We start from the raw sequence: 19,668 nt of genomic DNA, 5'->3' as shown, positions 1-19,668 counted from the left end.
TGTATGTCAGGGGGCAATAAACAACTTTTTGATAAGGTTGATCCTTGATTTAAAAAGAAAAAACATTACCAATGCTTTGCATACATTTCTACACAGACTATTTTAAGTACATACATACTTAATGTAACATGTATGGTGTATTAAAGAAATGTAAAATAATTTTATTCCGCATTTAAATAAATACATTTTTACCCTTTCAGTGTACATAACCCTATCCATTTACACCAGATAAGTACAGGCTTGGAATTGGCTATACCCAATCACTTTGTGTTATTAAACTTATTTTTAAAGGTGTTTTTTATCATCAAGAGTGGGTTTACACAATCCTCCCCGACCCAAATGAATAATTTGTTGGACAACAATTAGGTTGATCAGGCTGCAGCCTGGGGTGCTGGGTCCCTAGGGGGTGCAGCACTGGCAGAATTAGCAAGTAAAAAAATTACTATTTAAAATGTCTGGCATTACCTTCTCTGTGATTCTCAGTGTATCCAATTACTCTGATGCAGGCAGCTAACAGCAAATCCGATGCCATTAGCTGCCCTGTCAGTGCAGCTGCAGTGCTAAGCTTAGTGTGGTCATGTGAGATGAACACATGACCACACTTGCTGCACTGATAGGGCAGTTAACAGCATGGGATGTGCCGTTAGCTGCCTGTCAAGAAGACAGAAGTGCCGGAGAGAAGAGGAGCAGAAGACTTCAAGGTAAGCTCTATTTGTTAAATATTATGGGGGGGGGGGGAAAGAGATGACTGAGGGGGGAGGTTAATGACGTGACTGAGGGGCCTGATGAATTGGCTGGGGGAAGGGATAATTAATTGACTGGGGGGGTGAGCAAATGAGTGGGTGGTTTATGAAATGGATGGTGGGGGTTGATAAAAATGGCTGGGAAGATGTAGTGGCTGGTGGGGAGAGCTGATGAAATAGCTTGTGGGGGGCATGATCTCTGTATTGTGTGCCAGTGACTAGAATGCTAAATACTAGACAGTCAGGGCTGGTAGATGTTAATATATGATTGTAAATAATTTTCATATATTTTATGGTTTTATTGTCTATATCTGTAGTAGGGGGTTGTTTTATATGGTCATAATGGAATGTTGTATTTGAATCATTCAGGGTTTGTTAAAATTTTGCACTATAATACAATTTTTGCACATTTTAAATACAGGACTCCTAGTTTCCAGAAGCCAGCCAACAGACAACGCTCCAAGAACAAGCAACAGAGAACATCAGGTAGGCTACGCTGCAAGATCAGGTAAGAGATGAAGTGCAGAATGAAGTTTGTTTTATGTAATAATTAATATTTGACAGTTTTGTGATAGATAGAGAGATATTTTTTTTATTTGCACACACATTGGTTGGGGTGGGGAGGGGGGGGGGGGGGCGGCAACTGGTGTAGTAGCCTAGGGCGGCTGTGACTCTTAATCAGGCCCTGGGAAAAGGTGTAGGGTCCACTACATTTCATACATTTATGCCTTCTACAAAAAGAAGACATTTGGTGAAGCAAACTTTGCTCTCAAACTCACCATTTTAAGAACCAGCAAATGCTCCAAAAAGTAAGTACATTCTGAAGTAAAAAGTTCCCAGATTGACTCCTGTGTTTTTCTATTTGATGTGCTCAGAGTCCCCTTATTTTCAATGGACTGCATGTTTCTGAATTCAGACCAGGTTTTATCCTATGTATAAGAAAAAGGAAGAGCATAATAATACATGCATGTCTTATGTTACCCAATATACAATATCAATGCTTTAAGCGTATAAACTTACATATTCTCCCTGTTGACTAAATGTTAAATAAAATACATTTGAACAGGTAATAAATTAAATGTTAATTTAGCTTTAAAAATGCAGTTGCCTCTTTTGAAAACATTGCATATTTGCAATGAAACAAAAAAAATTATGTATACAGTCATAGCCAAAACTTTTGAGAATTACACAAATATTGTTTTTCACAAAGTTTGCTGCTTCAGTATACCATAGCAACATCTGACAAAAAGGTATAAAAGCACTGAAGTAAAATTCCAAGCATACAAGGCCAGGAAACTCCCCAGACCTTAATCCCATTGAGAACTTGCGGTCAATCCTCAAGAGGCGGGTGGACAAACAAAAACCCACAAATTCTACCAAAATCCAAGCATTGATTAGGCAAGAATGGGCGGCCATCAGTCAGTATGTGGCCCAGAAGTTGATTGACAGCATGCCAGGGCGAATTACAGGGGTCTTCAAAAAGAAGGGTCAACACTGCAAATATTGACTCTGCATAAACTTAATGTAATGGTCAATAAAACCCTTTGACACTGATGAAATGCTTGTAATTTTACTTCAGTATACCATAGCAACATCTGACAAAAAGGTCTAAAAACACTGAGGCAGTAAACTTTGTGAAAACCAATACATGTGTCATTCACAAAACTTCTGGCCATGACTGTATGTAAATAATCTCCCACAGACCTCCCAAGACATTTAGCTTTTATTTATTTCTGAACACTTTGCTAGAACATTGGAATAAATACATTGCTATTACATGTGTTATAAAGTATAAAGTAAAATATAATACAAGATGGCTTATGAAATAACATTATTTTAAGAAATATTTTAATCAGTCACTTCTGGCTTTGGATACCAAAAAATGTATGTTATACAAATTATTAAGTTCATATTGTTTCAAAACACATAAATCCCTTGGGAATCCGATAATAATTGTATTGGTCTATTGTCAGTACCAGTAGACCCTGCTCTCCCCAACACCTAACCATCCTCTCTACAGCAACCCTCAGTGCACAAAATGGCAGTTGGGGTAATGATACTAAAAACAAAAGTGAAAAATCGGCAAATTGGACCAAAATGGTTATGTGTGCTGTCCCAAAAATGCCAGTGCAATGCCAGAGAATGATCTCATTAAAATATGATTGTCTAATTTGGTCACTCATGCGTATGACCAAGCCAACAACAGATCCCATCACTTGGTGCTTGGGCCAATGGTAGGATTGTTTGTTTTTTAGGCCAAAGATGTGCTATGATGTAGTAATGTGAGAGAAAGCATAGATGTTTATAGTTATTGCAAATACAATCTGAAAACCCCTTGAGAGACCAAGTGCCATGTGACCTGTGTATGAAAAATGCACAACAGATTCACCATATGAGGTCACACTAAGATTGTCATACCTAGCCAAAGTAGAGCCTATTCTAATGGATTCTAAGGACAGCTAGCATTAGACCTGCAAATGGTGTAAACAGCACAAACCATTAGATGTAATGACATTCACATGCAGAATTGAAAATTCTGCACTACTACACATGCCCTGTGCTTAGTGAATGGTAATAATACTAAAACAATAGAATGACATCAGAGTAACATTTTTAAGGCAGAGAATGACCCTATTAGAATTAAAATATTCAAGCGCTCCAAGACAAACCTTATTTAAGAGTTTTTTTTGCTGTTACAGTAGACCAATGGTATTTGTGGTTTTACTACTATACCTTAAAATTACAGAATTCATATTCCGTGAAATCTGGAATCTTGAAGGACGACAGACAGTTCTCCAAATCAGAAATCTGCTTTTGTTTTCCCTTTATAAACTAATATATAAGCAAGAATTAAAATCACAAGTAGCCTTTCCAGTTTGTTAAAAAAAGATCTGTATTGTGAGCTTCATTACAACACACCCAGACACTTTTCCAGTACAGATGCTGTAAATTACATTCATACATCAATTACATAATATTTTTCATTCAAGCTACATCATTTTTCTACTTATCAACCCTTTCACTGTCAGTGGTAGATGCTAAACTTACACCCCAGGAGGTCCCATTAATTTTTGTGGTCGATTTAGCCAGGATTAACTTTTGTTTTACTCTACTACCAAATATTATTTTGATTTGTTTTAGACAGACATGGCTTTTTCCTGGCACTATAATATGGTATATTTTTAAAGATGTATGCACATTATAGAGGGAAAAAATGAGAACATTGTAATAAAAATGTTCTTTCACTAAATTTATTTGACCCACAAAATACACCCCATATTTTTATTCTATGATTTTTAATATTTACAGAAATACCAAGTAAAGTCCACATTTATGAAATGGCTCCAATTTGTACAAGTATATATAGATATCCACCAATTCGCATAGGTTTGCAGTGCTTGAAGGTGTCTATATGCGGAATAGCAAAAGTTTGCACCAGTTAACGGGAAGAGTTGGGTAGAGTGAGTGAGTTCCTTGCAAAGTACTGAATAGGTGCATCAGCTCGTCTAGCTTTGCAAAGAGGTGCAAAAATGAGATTTTGCTTTATAGAGAGACTATTAAAATTAAAAAGAGGTTGAGAGGCCTCCTTTTAAGGGCTGTTCCTTTTTCTGTACAGAGAGCACTCTACTATTTCCCTACACACAATTCTTATGATGTTAGATTTTTGATAGGATACATTTTGCGCCTTCCAGTTCAACAGAGAAGTGAATTTCAAGGTATATTACCTAATATAAAACAAATCTTAAAACACACAAAAGTGTGAAAGATATAATAAAGCCAGCACCGATGTGTCCTTATTTAGATAAATGACCCTATAATTAACACTATTTCAGAAGAAGCATGGAAAGGTGAGACATTTACACTTCGGCACATGGCGCCTCTAGGAGCACTCCTAGTTCACGGACACATCTGGCAAGAGCAGAGAGAAGACATGCTCCTGGTCATGCACATGATGAACATCTTGGCAAATGGAGTCAGTGAAAAATAATTTGAAAGTAACTGTTGTCAATGTATTTATTTAGGCAAAGTACAAAGATACTATAGGGAATATAGCATAACGAGTTAAACAGAACCAATGGAAATTATATAAATGTATATTTTTTTTTAATTGTATGCCGTTACTGTATACATGTTTTTTACAATAGCACGAACAGTCAATTAAAATATAATACTCACTGATGCCTTCTTAGAAAAAGGCCATTTTGGTTTCTTGGCATCTAGTTGATAAAAATAAGTATTAAAAGTTTGTACTGTATACGGAAAAAATGAACAAATGTCAAAAAGGTTCTATTCAATAAAATGAGAACAACCACCCTTGTTACAAGAGATTTCCAATGGTATATTAGGACTTTACTGCGTGATTGAGCATTAAATGGATCCTGGAGGATCTCAGCTTGAACATATTGAAGTAATCGGTTAAAAAGGCACAGCATAAATTTGCATCTTTTAACCAGCAGGATAAATATATGCAATTTAGAGACTGTGGATATCAATCAGTCATATGTTACTAGTGTCAGGAAGTCTGCATATAAACAAACATATTCTACATTTTAGAAAAGCTAAAGATGGAACTCCAGCCAGAACATTATTTAATAGACAGCTCCCTCCTTGCTACTAATAAAGCTGTCCCCAGAAATCAGATCTTATCTCTGATACCAGACATGCAAATTCAGTGCCTAACATGGTGTACTCTACTCACCGACTCCTAAACCAAACGGCAACTGACTAATAAATGTTTTGCCCTCTTGGTTAAGATTTCTACAGAAAAACTACTGACCATTCAGAACTTCCAATCCATAGAGTTGGAACTCAATATTGTGAACGCCGACTACTTGAAATGGGGTAAGCAATCTATGTTCATACATGTTTATATTTGCCTTTGTTGGGTAATTAAAATACTTGATCTTACAATCAAATGGAAATCACCATTTTTGTGTACGACCAAGTATTTTAATGGCAATGTCATAGGAGTACTCAAATCTATTGTACCCGAGAGCCTTAATCTTTTTTAGACTTACAAAGACTGTATACCAATGCTCATGTTTTACAGCAATATATTAAATGGAGCTGAAGTAAAAATATATTTTTGAAAAAAAATATAAAAAGTCCCCAGAACCCCATACAGCACATATGGTCACTCTCTCAGTCCCAGCTAGCACCTCCATTTGCACTGTAAGTAGAAGCTTATTGGACAAATATTAGGAATTTATCATTTGAAAAACATTATCTTTTGTTTTGCCATCAAAACTACATTTACATGTTTTCTCCTCTAGTGAGCTCTTGTTGCTCACCTTTCTTTCCCCATCATTGGGCAGCATGTTGGCGTAGTGGTTAGCAATTCTGCCTTACAGCACTGGGGTCATGAGTTCAATTCCCGACCATGGCCTTATCTGTGTGGAGTTTGTATGTTCTCCCCGTGTTTGCGTGGGTTTCCTCCGGGTGCTCCGGTTTCCTCCCATACTCCAAAGACATACTGGTAGGTTAATTGGCTGCTAACAAATTGACCCTAGTTTGTCTCTCTGTCTGTGTGTGTACGTTAAGGAATTTAGACTACAAGCCCAATGGGGCAGGGACTGATGTGAGTGAGTTCTCTGTACAGCGCTGCGGAATTGATTGCACAAAATCACATGCATTTAACCCAGGGGTGATTTAGCAGAGCCATGCCACCTCCTTTACTCAGATTGGCATAGGCTCCCTGGCAGCTGAGAAACAGGCAGAGGATGCTGCCTGGCTGGCCCAATTGTGTTCCACAAATCCTGGTTGAAAAGCAACATTAATTAGCTACACTATGTAGCAACCTTGTTTCAACAAAGAAAATACTTACAATATTACTGGCGGCCACGTTCCCTTATAGTGAATAAGGAAAAGGAACATGAGAAGAAACACCAATATCTTTTTAAACTCAATATATACAAAAAGTAATAATGGCGCTCAACTTTTTAGTAACTGAAATATATATGCAAAGTCCTAGAATAACACTTCCCAAGTATAGTACGCAGCTGCCGTCTTTCAGATGTCTGGTGGTATGCCAGGTGAAGACGATAAATCTGTAATTGGTGACAAAGAACAAGGTGCCTAATAGGGTAGTACATGAAATGTAAAAAGACCAGAAACAACAAGGTGTTCAATTAATTGCGTACCATATTTTTGAAAATGCAAAGCTTATCTGTTTCTTTAACTCTCAAGATCTTGGTGAAATGTTTGCTGCTGGAAAAGTCCAAGTCCCTTTATTCGTAGATTAGAAACTCCCTCATACAGTCAAATCCGAAAAGTGGAGAGGGACACCATTTCCATGGAGGATGTTAGTGGTCAGTAGGATCACAAAAGGAAGGTTGCTCTACTTGCTTCATCTATGTAAGAGTTCATCAGAAGGATAAAGCTCTATATAAGGTTTTGTCAGGTCAATAAAGCTTTATATTTCTGACAAAGTCTTTTATAGACGGAACACATGGCGGAACCTTCCTCTTGTGATCCTGCGGATAAAGGGACTTGGCTTTTTCCAGCAGCAAGCATAAGCACCCTTGGGGTATCAATTACACATTTAACGCCCCCTAGTGACATTTTAGTAAACCACAAAACCCAGTGATTACAGGCAGGGGTCCACCTGGGGAAGCGAGTTAGGCGTTTGTGGAAGAAGCAGTGACTCAGGCTGGTTGTTATGGTGACAACCCAGCCCATGAGAGACTGAGTGAGAAGGAGAGGCTATCTGCAAGGGGAGCTTGGAGAGGATTAAGGTGGAGAAAAGTGCGGGAAAAAGACACAGTGGAAGAGCAGAGACAGAGGTGATATGAAAGTTGGGGACCTGGGAGCTCCCAGGCTCCCCTGGGAATGCGAGCACGGTGGTTGCGCAAGGGCAAATAATGTGTGCCCTGAATATGGGAAAGTCCCCAGAGCAGAGAGAGACAAGGGGGGGTTACTGCAAGTGGCAGCATGCATACATCAAGGGATATAAGATCATAGACCCCTGGAGAGAGGGCTGTAGCAAAGATAGGGAGTTGTGGGAGTTCCTAGGAGGGGCAGAGAGAACAAACACTAGAGTTTTATAGCCCAAGGGATTTTACCCCTGCTTGCAAAGCTGAGAGCTAAATATTTAAAAGGGCCAGAGCTACAAGTGTGTGCTGGAAATAAGCTGTCCTGTGATTCCTGCATATACTGAAAAAAATACAGAAGCTGAACTGTGAGTAGCTGTGGAACTACTGTGACCAGGAGAACCTGGTATGTACTGTAATAAAACCAGCAGTGTGTAAAATGTCTAGGAGGAGTAAGGAGATATAATTGCAACTAAATTCATATTGCCCATTAAGAACTGTGCTGGAGAGAGTAATCGGCTTTATACATTTTTGTATTGCTGCAACAATCATGATTATCATACTGGAGGAATAGGAGTGTAAATAAAGGAGTTTGTGATAGAGATGGTCTGGTGCCCAAATTATTCTGACTTTTACTGCACTTCACCACAAAAATTACATGACCTGTGTCCATACTTGCCACCATTGGCAATTCGTATTCCGGGAGGTCTGGGGGACAGGTGGGCGTAGCTAAGAGAATCATGTAATTGGCTCTGCCCCCTAAACTGTCATTGCCATTTTCAGCCTATACCAACTCTGGGGTGGCGCCACTATAATGCGTGAATAGTGTCATTAAGCCCCGCCCCCTACATTTAATTCACCTAGCAACCAGGATCCAGGAGGATGCCCTGCTCTCCTGGTTGTCCGGGAGTACTTCCAGAAATTTGTGAGTCTCCCGGACATCCCAGGAGAGTAGGCAACTATGCCTGTGTCCCACTACCTATAAAGAGACTTTGCGCATGCAGGTATTTCTGAACAACAGAGACCTCCTGGTCATTTACACCCATGCCAAGAAGTCAACCAGGAGTTGAGAAAGAGGTGCACTGCCTAACCTGTGAACCTCACACTACACACAGTGACACAGGGTTACATACAGAAAAGTGTTCTTTTTATTCTTGTATGTGAATGTATTTTTTATTATGTATTAAAATGATTTTTATAAAAAAATACTACACTATATAGTTTTTATCAATTTGTGAGCTATGCAGAGTTACACTGAAGAGGCACTAAATCTGGATGCTATCCGATAAGCCTCTGATCTTCTTCCATTTAGTCACAGGTTCACTTTATGGTGTGTTCTCTGTCCAGTGGAAGTGCTATACTATGTTTGGCTTCTTCTTTCTCACATTTCAGCATCTATCCTCGAGGCACACCGATCTTGAAATTCACCAAGATTTGGAATTACAGAAAGAGAATAAGCCTTGCATTTCCACAAATATGGTACGCAAATGATTAAGCACTTTATGTCTGTGCTTTTTAAAATTAATATACTTTTAGGCGCCTTGCTCTTTATCATCATTTACACCATTCATCTTCTTAAACTCAGTTGATAAAGGTCAGCTGCAGTGTTTCTGCAAGGAGAGGACAGTCCTGAGAGATTTGGCAGACAGGACTCAAACTAGATATATTCAAGTAGCTTAAACTGAGCTAGGCAGAAGATGCAGCATCTCATTAGTTGGCCAGAAGGTCATGAACAAAAAAAAAGCCTCAAACGAGAACACCTATGATGCTGGAAAATTTTAAATGAACATTCGGTCTTGCTGACAATCCTCTGTTCTCTATGCTGTGTGGCAGGACTGGCTGTTCAGTACAGATAAAAGTAGAACTACTGTGGGGGACCCCACCAAATGGCTACGTGGGGAAAATACATAACTAAGGGGTGCAATGTGTCCACCTTTAAAAATGTTCTTACCGTAATTAGAAAGCCACGGGGCATGATACATATAATCAGAGGCACCATCTGATACCAGAAGATCTCCTGGGAACACTTCCAATCCAGGTATGCTTAGGACCACAGAACTACGTCTTCGGTCACACCGCCTTTGAAAACAAAGCCGCTTAATTTTAACTAAAACAAAACTTTATTGCTACACGTCACACAGTATGCAAGTCTCTTACTCTTAGAAATATTCTGTATATTAATATTTTAAAGAATTATCTACATCTTGATTTCATTCTGTTCTGGAGCCAATAGGTAACATTCACCTTAAATTGACCCAGCTATACTGTGAGGGGGAGGCATGGAGGCCCGTGTGTGTGTGTGTGTGTATTACTATGAGAAAAGGGGAGAACCTGGCTTCTATACTATGGGAACACATGGTCCATAGCTGGATTACTGTCCATACAGTATTGCCATCTATGTGTTTGAGCAGGGCACATTTTTTTTCCCTAAGAAGTTCCTTATTCCTAAAGGTGCCAATACACGAAGAAATCCAGTCTCTAGTCTTGACTGCCAAGGTCAGATTTGGCCTTACAAGTACATACACTTATAGGGGTAAAACTGAAAGATTCAACCGTTCATCTCTGAGGTTGAATATCGGGATCTGGCCATGCCCCTTTAGGAAGGTCGGAAGATGACCACAAACAGTCAGATGCAGTCACTGACTACTTTTACCCTCCTTGCCGACCAGGACTACAGTCATGGCCAAAAGTTGAGAATGACACAAGTATTGGTTTTCACAAAGTTTGCTGCTACAAGGCCTTTATTGATAATTACATTAAGTTTATGCAAAGAGTCAATATTTGCAGTGTTGACCCTAGTTTTTGAAGACCTCTGCAATTCTCCCTAGCATGCCGTCAATCAACTTCTGGGCCACTTACTGACTGATGGCCACCCATTCTTGCCTAATCAATGCTTGGAGTTTTTCAGAATTTGTGGGTTTTTGTTTGTCCAACTGCCTCTTGAAGACTGACCACAAGTTCTCAATGGGGATTAAGGTCTGGGGAGTTTCCTGGCCATGGACCCAATATTTTGATGTTTTGATCCCCGAGCCACTTCGTTATCACTTTTGTCTTATGGCAAGGTGCTCCATCATGCTGGAAAAAGCATTGTTAGTCACCAAACTGCTCTTGGATGGTTGGGAAAATTTGCTCTTGGAGGATGTTTTGGTACCATTCTTTATTCATGGCTGTGTTCTTAGGCAAAATTGTGAGTGAGCACACTGCTTTGGCTGAGAAACAACCCCCACACATGAATGGTCTCAGGATGATTTACTGTTGGCATGACACCGGAAAAGGAAAGGTGAGTGCTACAATCGGTCCTGACAAGCGTTTTTCCAGATGCCCCAAACAATCTGAAAAGGGATACATCATAAAAAATTACTTTACCCCAGCCCTCAGCAGTCCAATCCTTGTAACTTTTGGAGAATATCAGTCAGTACCTGATGTTTTTCGTAGAGAAGGGTGGCTTCTTTTTTTGGCCTTCTTGACACCAAGCCATCCTCCAAAAGTCTTCGCCTCACTGTGCGTGCAGATGCACTCACACTTGCCTGCTGCCATTCCTGAGCAAGCTCTGCACTGGTGGTGCCCCAATCCCGCAGCTGAATCAACCTTAGGAGATGGTCCTGGCACTTGCGTGTTCTTGGGTGCCCTGAAGCCTTCACAACTATTGAACCTCTCTCTTTGAAGTTTTTGATAAATGGTTGATTTAGTTGCAATCTTACTAGCAGCAACATCCTTGCCTGTGAAGTTCTTTTTCGGCAAAGTAATGATGACTGCACATGTTTCCTTGCAGATAACCATGGTTAACAGAGGAAGAACAATGATTTCAAGCACCACCCTCCTTTTAAAGCTTTCAGTCTGTTATTCTAACTCAATCAGCATGGCAGAGTGATTTCCAGCCTTGTCATCATCAACACTCTTACCTGTGTTAACAAGAGAATCAATGACCTGAAGTCAGCTGGTCCTTTTGTGGCAGTGCTGAAATGCAGTAGAAATGTTGTTTTGGGGATAAAGTTCATTGTCATGGCAAAGAGGGACTTTGAAATTATTTGCAATTCATCTGATCACCCCTCATAACATTCTGGAGTATATACAAATTGTCATCATAACAACTGAGGCAGCAGACTTTGTGAAAAATAATATATGTGTAATTCTCAAAACTTTTGGCCATGACTATGTCCAGTTACGATGTAATTTTGGATTTTGTGTTAAGCGATTTAAAGATTAACCCAAGTGTCTCAGCTCTGCAAAATTACACCGACTTTTAACTTGAAGCACAAACTTTGAGAAACAGATAAGCTAGAACAATGGAAGAAAAATCCCTCTGAAAAAGTACTATGTATTGATTAATCATCAATGGATTAAAAAGGTTAAAAAAAAAAAAAAAAAGTGTATATATATTGTCAGTCTAGTTGTGGGAGAAGTAAATCAAACACAATTATTGATTAAATGAAATTGGCGGAGCATCAAACTACATCCTTCTGAAAAGAAATATTAAAGCTAAATAGACCACTGTGCTTGGTTTATGCTCAATTCATTTTTGCTGTGCAGTAAAAATATATGTTGTTCTAAGAAATGATAATGAGAACACCCAAACCCCTTTTAAAGTAACCCTTTTTCTAGTGCCAATAGTAAGGTTTTGCTTTTATGCACACTTGCCAAAAGGTTCATACCTGTCCTCTGGGAGATGTGTTGGGCTGGTATGAAAACAAGATGTGGTTGTGACTTAATGATGCCATTACCATCATCAAGCGGGTGTGTATAACTGGAGCATTACGCCCCTGCCCACTCAGGGTTTACCGAAGCGGACATGGCTTGTCCCAGCACGTTCCTGTACACCATGCATCCAGCACAAAATCTTTGTTTTGTTGTTGATGGAGTAATGCAACATTTCCTGGTCAATGGTATTTTAAAAGTTTATGCCATAGGTGAAAAAAATAAGTTGTGTAGTGTATAGTTTATTACATGTGCATACCATATATCTTTCCTGTTCATCTACATGAGTAAATATTCTGAGTGTCTGATAAAATGTACTGGAAGCATATTAACCATTAGCTCCACAGACCAACATATATGTAAACATTGGTTAAACCCTCTGTCTTATACACCAATTATCCATGTAACTGCCAATAGCAGAAACCAGCCCAGACATAGGGTTGCCACAGATCCATTTTCAATGTCATCTAGTTAGGGTGGTTGTCAAGTAGTTTGAATAACTATAATAACAGACTCCATGACACCGTGAAAGAAGCAGAGGTGACTTTTACAACGGCGATACTATTTTAGAAATAAATGCATTTATCATCCTTTTTATGCATCCCAGGATTTGCCTACACAGCTTCTGTCTGGCGCTGTGCTACACAGCTTTCTGTCAATTAATATTCAGAAGTCCTTTTCCGTGTAAGTTTTCCCCAATTTTATGCCATTTAAATGAACAGGAAAGTAAAACTTATTAAGCCTAAGTAGAATATAAGGGTATATTTTAATAGGGTACACTCTTAACGTAAAAACGTGTGCATAAATTATTGAAGCAGTTTGCAGATTCCATACAAATATTGCTGGTTTACAAGAGTCGAACAGTTTTGTAGTGCGAAACATAGATTTGAACAAATTTGTGAGAAAGTGACCAATTAGGGGCAATTGGGGCATCAGGAGACCATGTGTGTCTAAAGTTGAACATGAAACAAGGAGTTATAATGCTGGACACACATGCCACAATATCAGTGTGTGGAGCCACAAAACCACTGGTATGCCAGATAATTACACTATAAAAATGTATTAGAACTGACGTTAGCCGACGGGTGGGGTACATCTTGCCGATGATGGTCACACCGACACAGAGGACACCTACAATAAACGAACGATTCCAGGAAAAAAAACCAAAAAAAAAAACCGACAGGTACAATGACAGACTTACCTGAAAAATGACTCTGCAGATCTCCGATGCCAGCAGAAGGATGACGGCACCTCCTTACGACTGTCCAGATGTCCGGTACCACTGTGTGACGTCAGTGTGCCCTTCATGCCTTTAAATTTAAACCGGCAATGTCAAGACCCCACAGGGACACTGTTTAAACACTGCATTGCCGCTTTAAATGTAAAGGCATGAAGGGCGCACTGACGTCACACTGCTGCCGGACACCTGGACAGTCGGCGGAAGGAGGTGCCGTCATTGGAGATCTGCAAAGTCATTTTTTAGGTAAGTCTGAAATCGTTCTTTTATTGTACGTGTCCTCTGTGTCGGTGTTATTGTAATCCTTGAAGCGTTTACCACCGGTGTGGTCAATGGTAAGAGATAGTATTCCAGCAGGACAAATATTAACCATTAATAGAGGAGGTTGATTTATTATAACTCTGTATGTAAAGCAACAAATCAACACGTATATGGGTAAATTTACAATAATGGGCTGTTAAGGTATTTATTTCACATCATAATCCATATTATATAATAATAATAATAATAATAATAATAATAATAATAATAATAATATATCACACACACACACTACTCTGCCAAAAGAATGACGTCATTTTCCGTTCTCTCGAGGTATGTAAACTTTACATTTGTTCATTTTACTACACAGGTCTGAAGAAAATATATGTCTGTTTCAGAGGGGAAATCAAGTGGTAGCACAACTTGTATGCAACTGAACGCCGTATTCAAAGAGGACGATGCGCCCAGGTCTGAACGAGTAGCAAATTCGTCCACTTGACAACAGACTCATCCCTGTTCTCATCTCATCTCATCTCATCTCATCTCTGGACACTTCCGTCCAACTTTCCAACATATATAAAAACAAAAAAACAAACAAACTTATTTTATATGATACACATGCAATTGCTATGAAGCATCATTTAAACTTTGATAACCTAGCTAACACAGCAGGAACAGCCCACATACGTACACAAGAAATATATATATATCTTTGTACAAAACGCTCGGCCGCTCCAATAGCGGCTACTAAAGTCTCGATAAGTGTCTCATTCACAAACCTCTAATTACAAGCGGTTCACTAGTTCAGGTGTTTATTATCACCCCCTACTTACACTTTCCCCTAACCACCCGAAAAGAATTAAGCCATATCTGTGACTACATCCCAGTCTGAATCTATACGCAACTACTCAAAACACGCACTTAATATACATTGCCTACGTTAGAAAACCCCTTCCCTTCTAGTCACGCCTCTTCAGCCATAAGAAGTCGCGAGTGCCTAAAAAATATTTAAAAGTAAAAAAAACAAAAAAACACAGGTCTGAATAGCTACAGTTGCATATGTTCACTTTCTGAGAATGTGCAGTATGAAAAACCACAAAGACACTATGCAAACGGGCGTACGTCCAGTTCTCTGTGGTTTTGGCCAATATAAATGACAAAACGCGACTATGAGATATCTATACAGGTATTTGGAGATATGTAACCACAATCTGTCCCTCTTTCCTTTCGAACTACGCTTTTTAAATAACAATGTCTCAAACAAACAAACAAACATGACTGTTTATTTCCGATGTTCTCCATGTCCAACTAAAATATAAGTACTGCTTTTTTGTTTATAGTCATTATAAAACACTGGTTACTATAACAATTTGTATCAAGTCCATCATGTCAGCAGTAGTCTTTTAACATATTGGAGGGGGAGGGGGGGTACATGTCTTCTTGCAGCACATATTATGTATTGCTCTTTTGTGCTTTGAGATGCTAAAAGGTTTATTGTTGGAGTTTCTACTTATACGGTATCTTTTTTAAAAAAATGTACAGATTTATTTTGTAGATCTTTCAGTTATAGCTGCCAGTTTATTGTTTATTATCTTTTTTTGGCATAATTGGTAAATGCTGTTCATGTACTCCCATCCCAAGTCTCTAACTCCATTTTTACCCTTGTGGCCTTTTCTATCTAAAAAGAGAGTACACACAAAAACGTGTTTAATTCTTTTGCTCAGAATTTTTCCTTTAAAGGAAAAAACAAATGCTATACCAACGCTATAATCTAACTTGTTCTGCAGCAACTTTAATCTTTGTAAATAAATGCGTGCTATAAGGGTTATATTTGAATAGAAACAAAGGCCAGACACTTGTGCATACATGCTTATAACAAACAAAGTTTGTTTTTGGGCAAGACATTGTTGAAAGCACATGAGCCTTTGTAATTAAAATGAACCTTACCCTCTCTTTCACAATGATCAAATACAGGCCAAGACGCTTGATAAACAGCAGTTTCTGGCAATTCTTCAACATTGGAAACAACCTTTATAAAAACCATGGACTATTTGGCCAAGGCGAAAAAAAACAACAGTGGCCCTCTGTTGATTCACTTTCAGTATTTGAATATATAGAAATCAACAAAGTCTATAAACTTATTAGAACATACAATCTTAGAATTGAATCAAAACATCATAAAAATTATAAAACTGGACCACTTTATTCTTTTCTCAAAGTGAGATAAACATGTCTGTACCTGATAGAGATACAGGGGGCGTGGCCACATCACAATGGGGATGTGGCCCTGCCCCCAGACTACTGCCTAGCAATGTTAAGCACTAGGCTGCCCATTACATATCTCCTTTCCCCACCAACGTTCCCATCCGCGGGACCAGGGGCGGATCTAGAATATTATTTTACAGGGGGAAGTGATATAGTCCCCACCCCCTTTTTGAAAGCTAAGGCTGCCTGCGGCTGCACACTATGTGCAGGTCCGTTCGGAAGAGACAGGCCAAACGGACCCACACATAGTGTGCAGCCACAGGCAGCAAGCCCCTGCTAGGGAGGGGGCGGGTGGGGGAGTTGCCCCAAACCAAACGCCCCTTCCCCTGGATCCGCCAGTGCGTAGGACAAACACATCCACGGGAGGAACAAAGCCCTAAAATCGGGACTGTTGGGAGGTATGGTTCTGCAAGGATATAAAGTGTCCCTAAAGCTCCATGGGACAGACCTGTGTTCAGGCACTTCATGGGAGGAAGTCATAAGTGGTGTCTAAAAAGCAATTAATGTCATCTTGGACTGGTTCACTGGGCTACCTGCATTTTATTCCTTTAAAATGTTCCTAATAGGCTGCTGAGCCAAGTCTTGCCACTAGGCTAAAATTCGCCAACCAGACCCTGGTTGCGAGGCAAGGAGCCACCAGTCATTTGGAGATCTATAAAGCACAGGCTGATGTGCCCCTAGTGTGGGGGATGGAGCTTCAAAGACGCAGCAGTGACAGTGTACTTGCAACCCCTTTGTCGCAAGCCAGTCAGCCTCCAAAGAACAGCAAAGTGGTCTCCAAGTTTTCCACATTTACAATTTGCCAATATCCAAAAATATTTTCTACACCAAAAAAGGAAAACATAAGTAGAGCAGGGGATCACAAGCATGTAAGGTCAGAGAATGATGGACACATTGTTTGCAAAGTAACTTTAACAGATTTGAAATTTCATCCCTTGTAGCATGAAAGAGTCTGTGCTAGGTGAAATAACACTGAACCTCCAATTGGACACAGAAGAGGCATGGGACACAGTGTGAATTAGCCTCGCATCATTTAAATGTTAAGGTTTTAAATTCTAGTATATAAATGTTAAAAAGAATCTAAAATTAATTTCTATCAAAATCCCTAAGGCGTCTGAGGGTCTAGAGGAGACCGACCATTCACTTTAAGTTTTCATACCAGCACTTTTAAATTTCCAATTCGACCACAGACTACATACATATGCATGACTAGATTAGAGGGTGACTGCATACTGGGATAATGACAAGGTACTAAGAGATTAGACATGTACCCAAACATGCATTCCAAGAAGATTTAACTACTGGCTGGCAAGTTAAACTTAATTTCCATTTTACTTTTAATTATCACTAAAAATGTAATATACAACAAATTTTATAAATTAAAGACCAAGGAAAGCCAATATTTGACATTAATATATCAAAGATTATATATCAATGAGTTCAAATATATACTTGTATACAGTTGTGGCCAAAAATATTGGTATATTAGCACTTTTGGCAAATAACTCACAATTTCCTCTAAACATAAGTTCAAAATAACAATAATATTTGGTCTCCTCAACACTCTCAGTTATTACAGAATGCATGTTTTTCATTCTGAATATAAAATTGTATATACTTTTAACTAAATCATAAAAATTAAAATAAAATGGCACTTACAAAATGATTGGCACCCTAGACTTAAATATTTGGACACACAATCGCTTCCTGTAGCCATGGATGAGCTTTCTCTGTTCGCAGTTTTGTTCACTCTTGTGGAAACGGCTCCAGTTCTCCTAGTTGTGAAGGGTGCCTACTCCCATATGCTGCTTTCAGATCTCTCGGCCAATGATTTTTAATGAAGTTTAGATCTGGGGATAAATGTATTAAGCTCCGGGTTCTTCAACACCCGCGAGTTCGGCGTCTTCCGCGCTTAAATTTAAAGCGGCACTGCCTTGTAAAGGGAAGTTTCCCCTTTACAAGGCAGCGCCGCTTTAAATTTAAGCGCTGAAAAGACGATGAACTCGCGGGTGTTGAAGAACCCGGAGCTTAATACATTTACCCCCTGGACTCATTGCTGGCCACTTTAAAACAGTCCAACATCTTGAAACAATCCTGTAGAATTTTTCAAAAGTGTCATTATCCTGCTGGAAGACCCATGACCTTCAATGGACACCAAGCTTTCTGACACTGGGTTCAACAGTGCATTCTAAAATGGTCCTGTAATCTCAGGATTTCATGATGCCATGCACATATTAAAAGGTGTCAGATGGAAGTTGAAACCGTTGTACCTTGTGTCTGAAGGACAGCTTGAAACTGTAAAGCAGTAGATTGAGGCGCTTTCTGTGCTGCAATACTGTGCTGTAATCGTCTATCAAGTTTTCTCTTGCAACCACATCCAGGGAGGTTGGCTACAGTGCCATGGGCCCTAAACTTCCTAATAACATTATTTTTAGTGGAAACAGGAACATCAAGGTCTTTAAACATTGATATGTAGCCTTGAAATTGTCCATTCTTGGCTACAATCATCTGAGTTCCTCTAGTTTTCTTTCCATGCTCATTACAGTACACAGTGACACAAAACAGGGGAATAAGTAATTTTCCCTAGTCAAGCTTGTTTAATGAGTGATTTTTATGTATTGGTAGATATTTAAGGACAAGGGACCCGATTCATTAAGGATGTTAACTTGAGAAACTTCTTATTTCAGTCTCCTGGACAATACATGTTACAATGCAAGGGGTGCAAATTATTATTCTGTTTTGCACATAAGTTAAATACTTGCTGTTTTTTCATGTAGCACACAAATCCTTGATAGCTTATTTGTACACTGAACTTTAAAGTTGATATTTGTGTGCAGGGCCGGATTAACCCGAGGTCTAACTGGGCTATAGCCCAGGGGCCTCGGGCATCCAGGGGGCCCTTCAAACTCCTCAGCAGCATTATTGATCGGTCGGGGGCAGAGGCGCCCCCGGCCCGATCAATGCTGCTGAGTACTGCCAGTGCAGTCCTCCGTCCCGGCGAGCTGTAGTCTGCTTACTGAGGATATCTCGCGAGAGTTCATGAACTCTCGCGAGATCTCCTCAGTAAGGAGCTTACAGCGCGCCAGGACGGAGGACTGCACTGACAGGTAAGTGCTTGGGGGGGTCCTCGCGGGGGGCGGCGGATGGCTCACATTGGGGGCCTCGCGGGGAATGGAGGGCCCCTTAGCCCAGGGGCCTCCATTCCCTTAATCCGGCCCTGTTTGTGTGCTACATGAAAAAACAGGCAGTATTTAACTTATGTGCAAAACAGAATACAAATTTGCACCCCTTGCATTGTAACATAGTTTTGTCCAGGAGACTGAAATAAGAAGTTTCTCAAGTTAACTTCCTTAATGAATCAGGCCCAAGGTCAGTATCGCCATAATACATTCACAGGGTGCAGTCAGCCTTTTCACCTATATCAGTTAAGGGTATATTTCTTAGCATGCGGAAAGAACAATGATTTTTTTTTTTTTTTGCAACTTAGCGCAGTCATACAAAAGCTGTTATTGCCACAATTCATTAATAAAATCTTGAAGAGGCAGCTGAGCGATAAAATGGGCTAATCTCGGTAGATAGGTGGGACACTGGCCTTTCAGTTCCTATGATGTTTTGTGTGCATCTAAGCTCATATGATTATCTATTCATACTGTATATG

At 39.6% G+C, this 19,668-nt stretch overlaps 1 protein-coding gene across 1 annotated transcript in view; it reads right to left on the bottom strand.

Moving 5' to 3' along the window:
- The window catches only part of PLEKHG7 (pleckstrin homology and RhoGEF domain containing G7), a 62,684-nt gene that overhangs the window by 26,212 nt on the left and 16,804 nt on the right, over nucleotides 1–19,668 (bottom strand). The window contains exons 5-8 of the mRNA XM_075209393.1: nucleotides 9,504–9,631; nucleotides 4,920–4,960; nucleotides 3,477–3,575; nucleotides 1,523–1,672 (exon numbers count right to left, since the gene is read on the bottom strand). Of these exons, the coding sequence (XP_075065494.1) occupies nucleotides 1,523–1,672; nucleotides 3,477–3,575; nucleotides 4,920–4,960; nucleotides 9,504–9,631 (418 nt within the window). The remainder of the gene's footprint in view (nucleotides 1–1,522; nucleotides 1,673–3,476; nucleotides 3,576–4,919; nucleotides 4,961–9,503; nucleotides 9,632–19,668) is intronic.

This window comes from Mixophyes fleayi, chromosome 4, assembly GCF_038048845.1.
Source record: "Mixophyes fleayi isolate aMixFle1 chromosome 4, aMixFle1.hap1, whole genome shotgun sequence".
Lineage (NCBI taxonomy): Eukaryota > Metazoa > Chordata > Amphibia > Anura > Limnodynastidae > Mixophyes > Mixophyes fleayi.
This window is presented reverse-complemented; position numbering and strand designations above follow the sequence as displayed.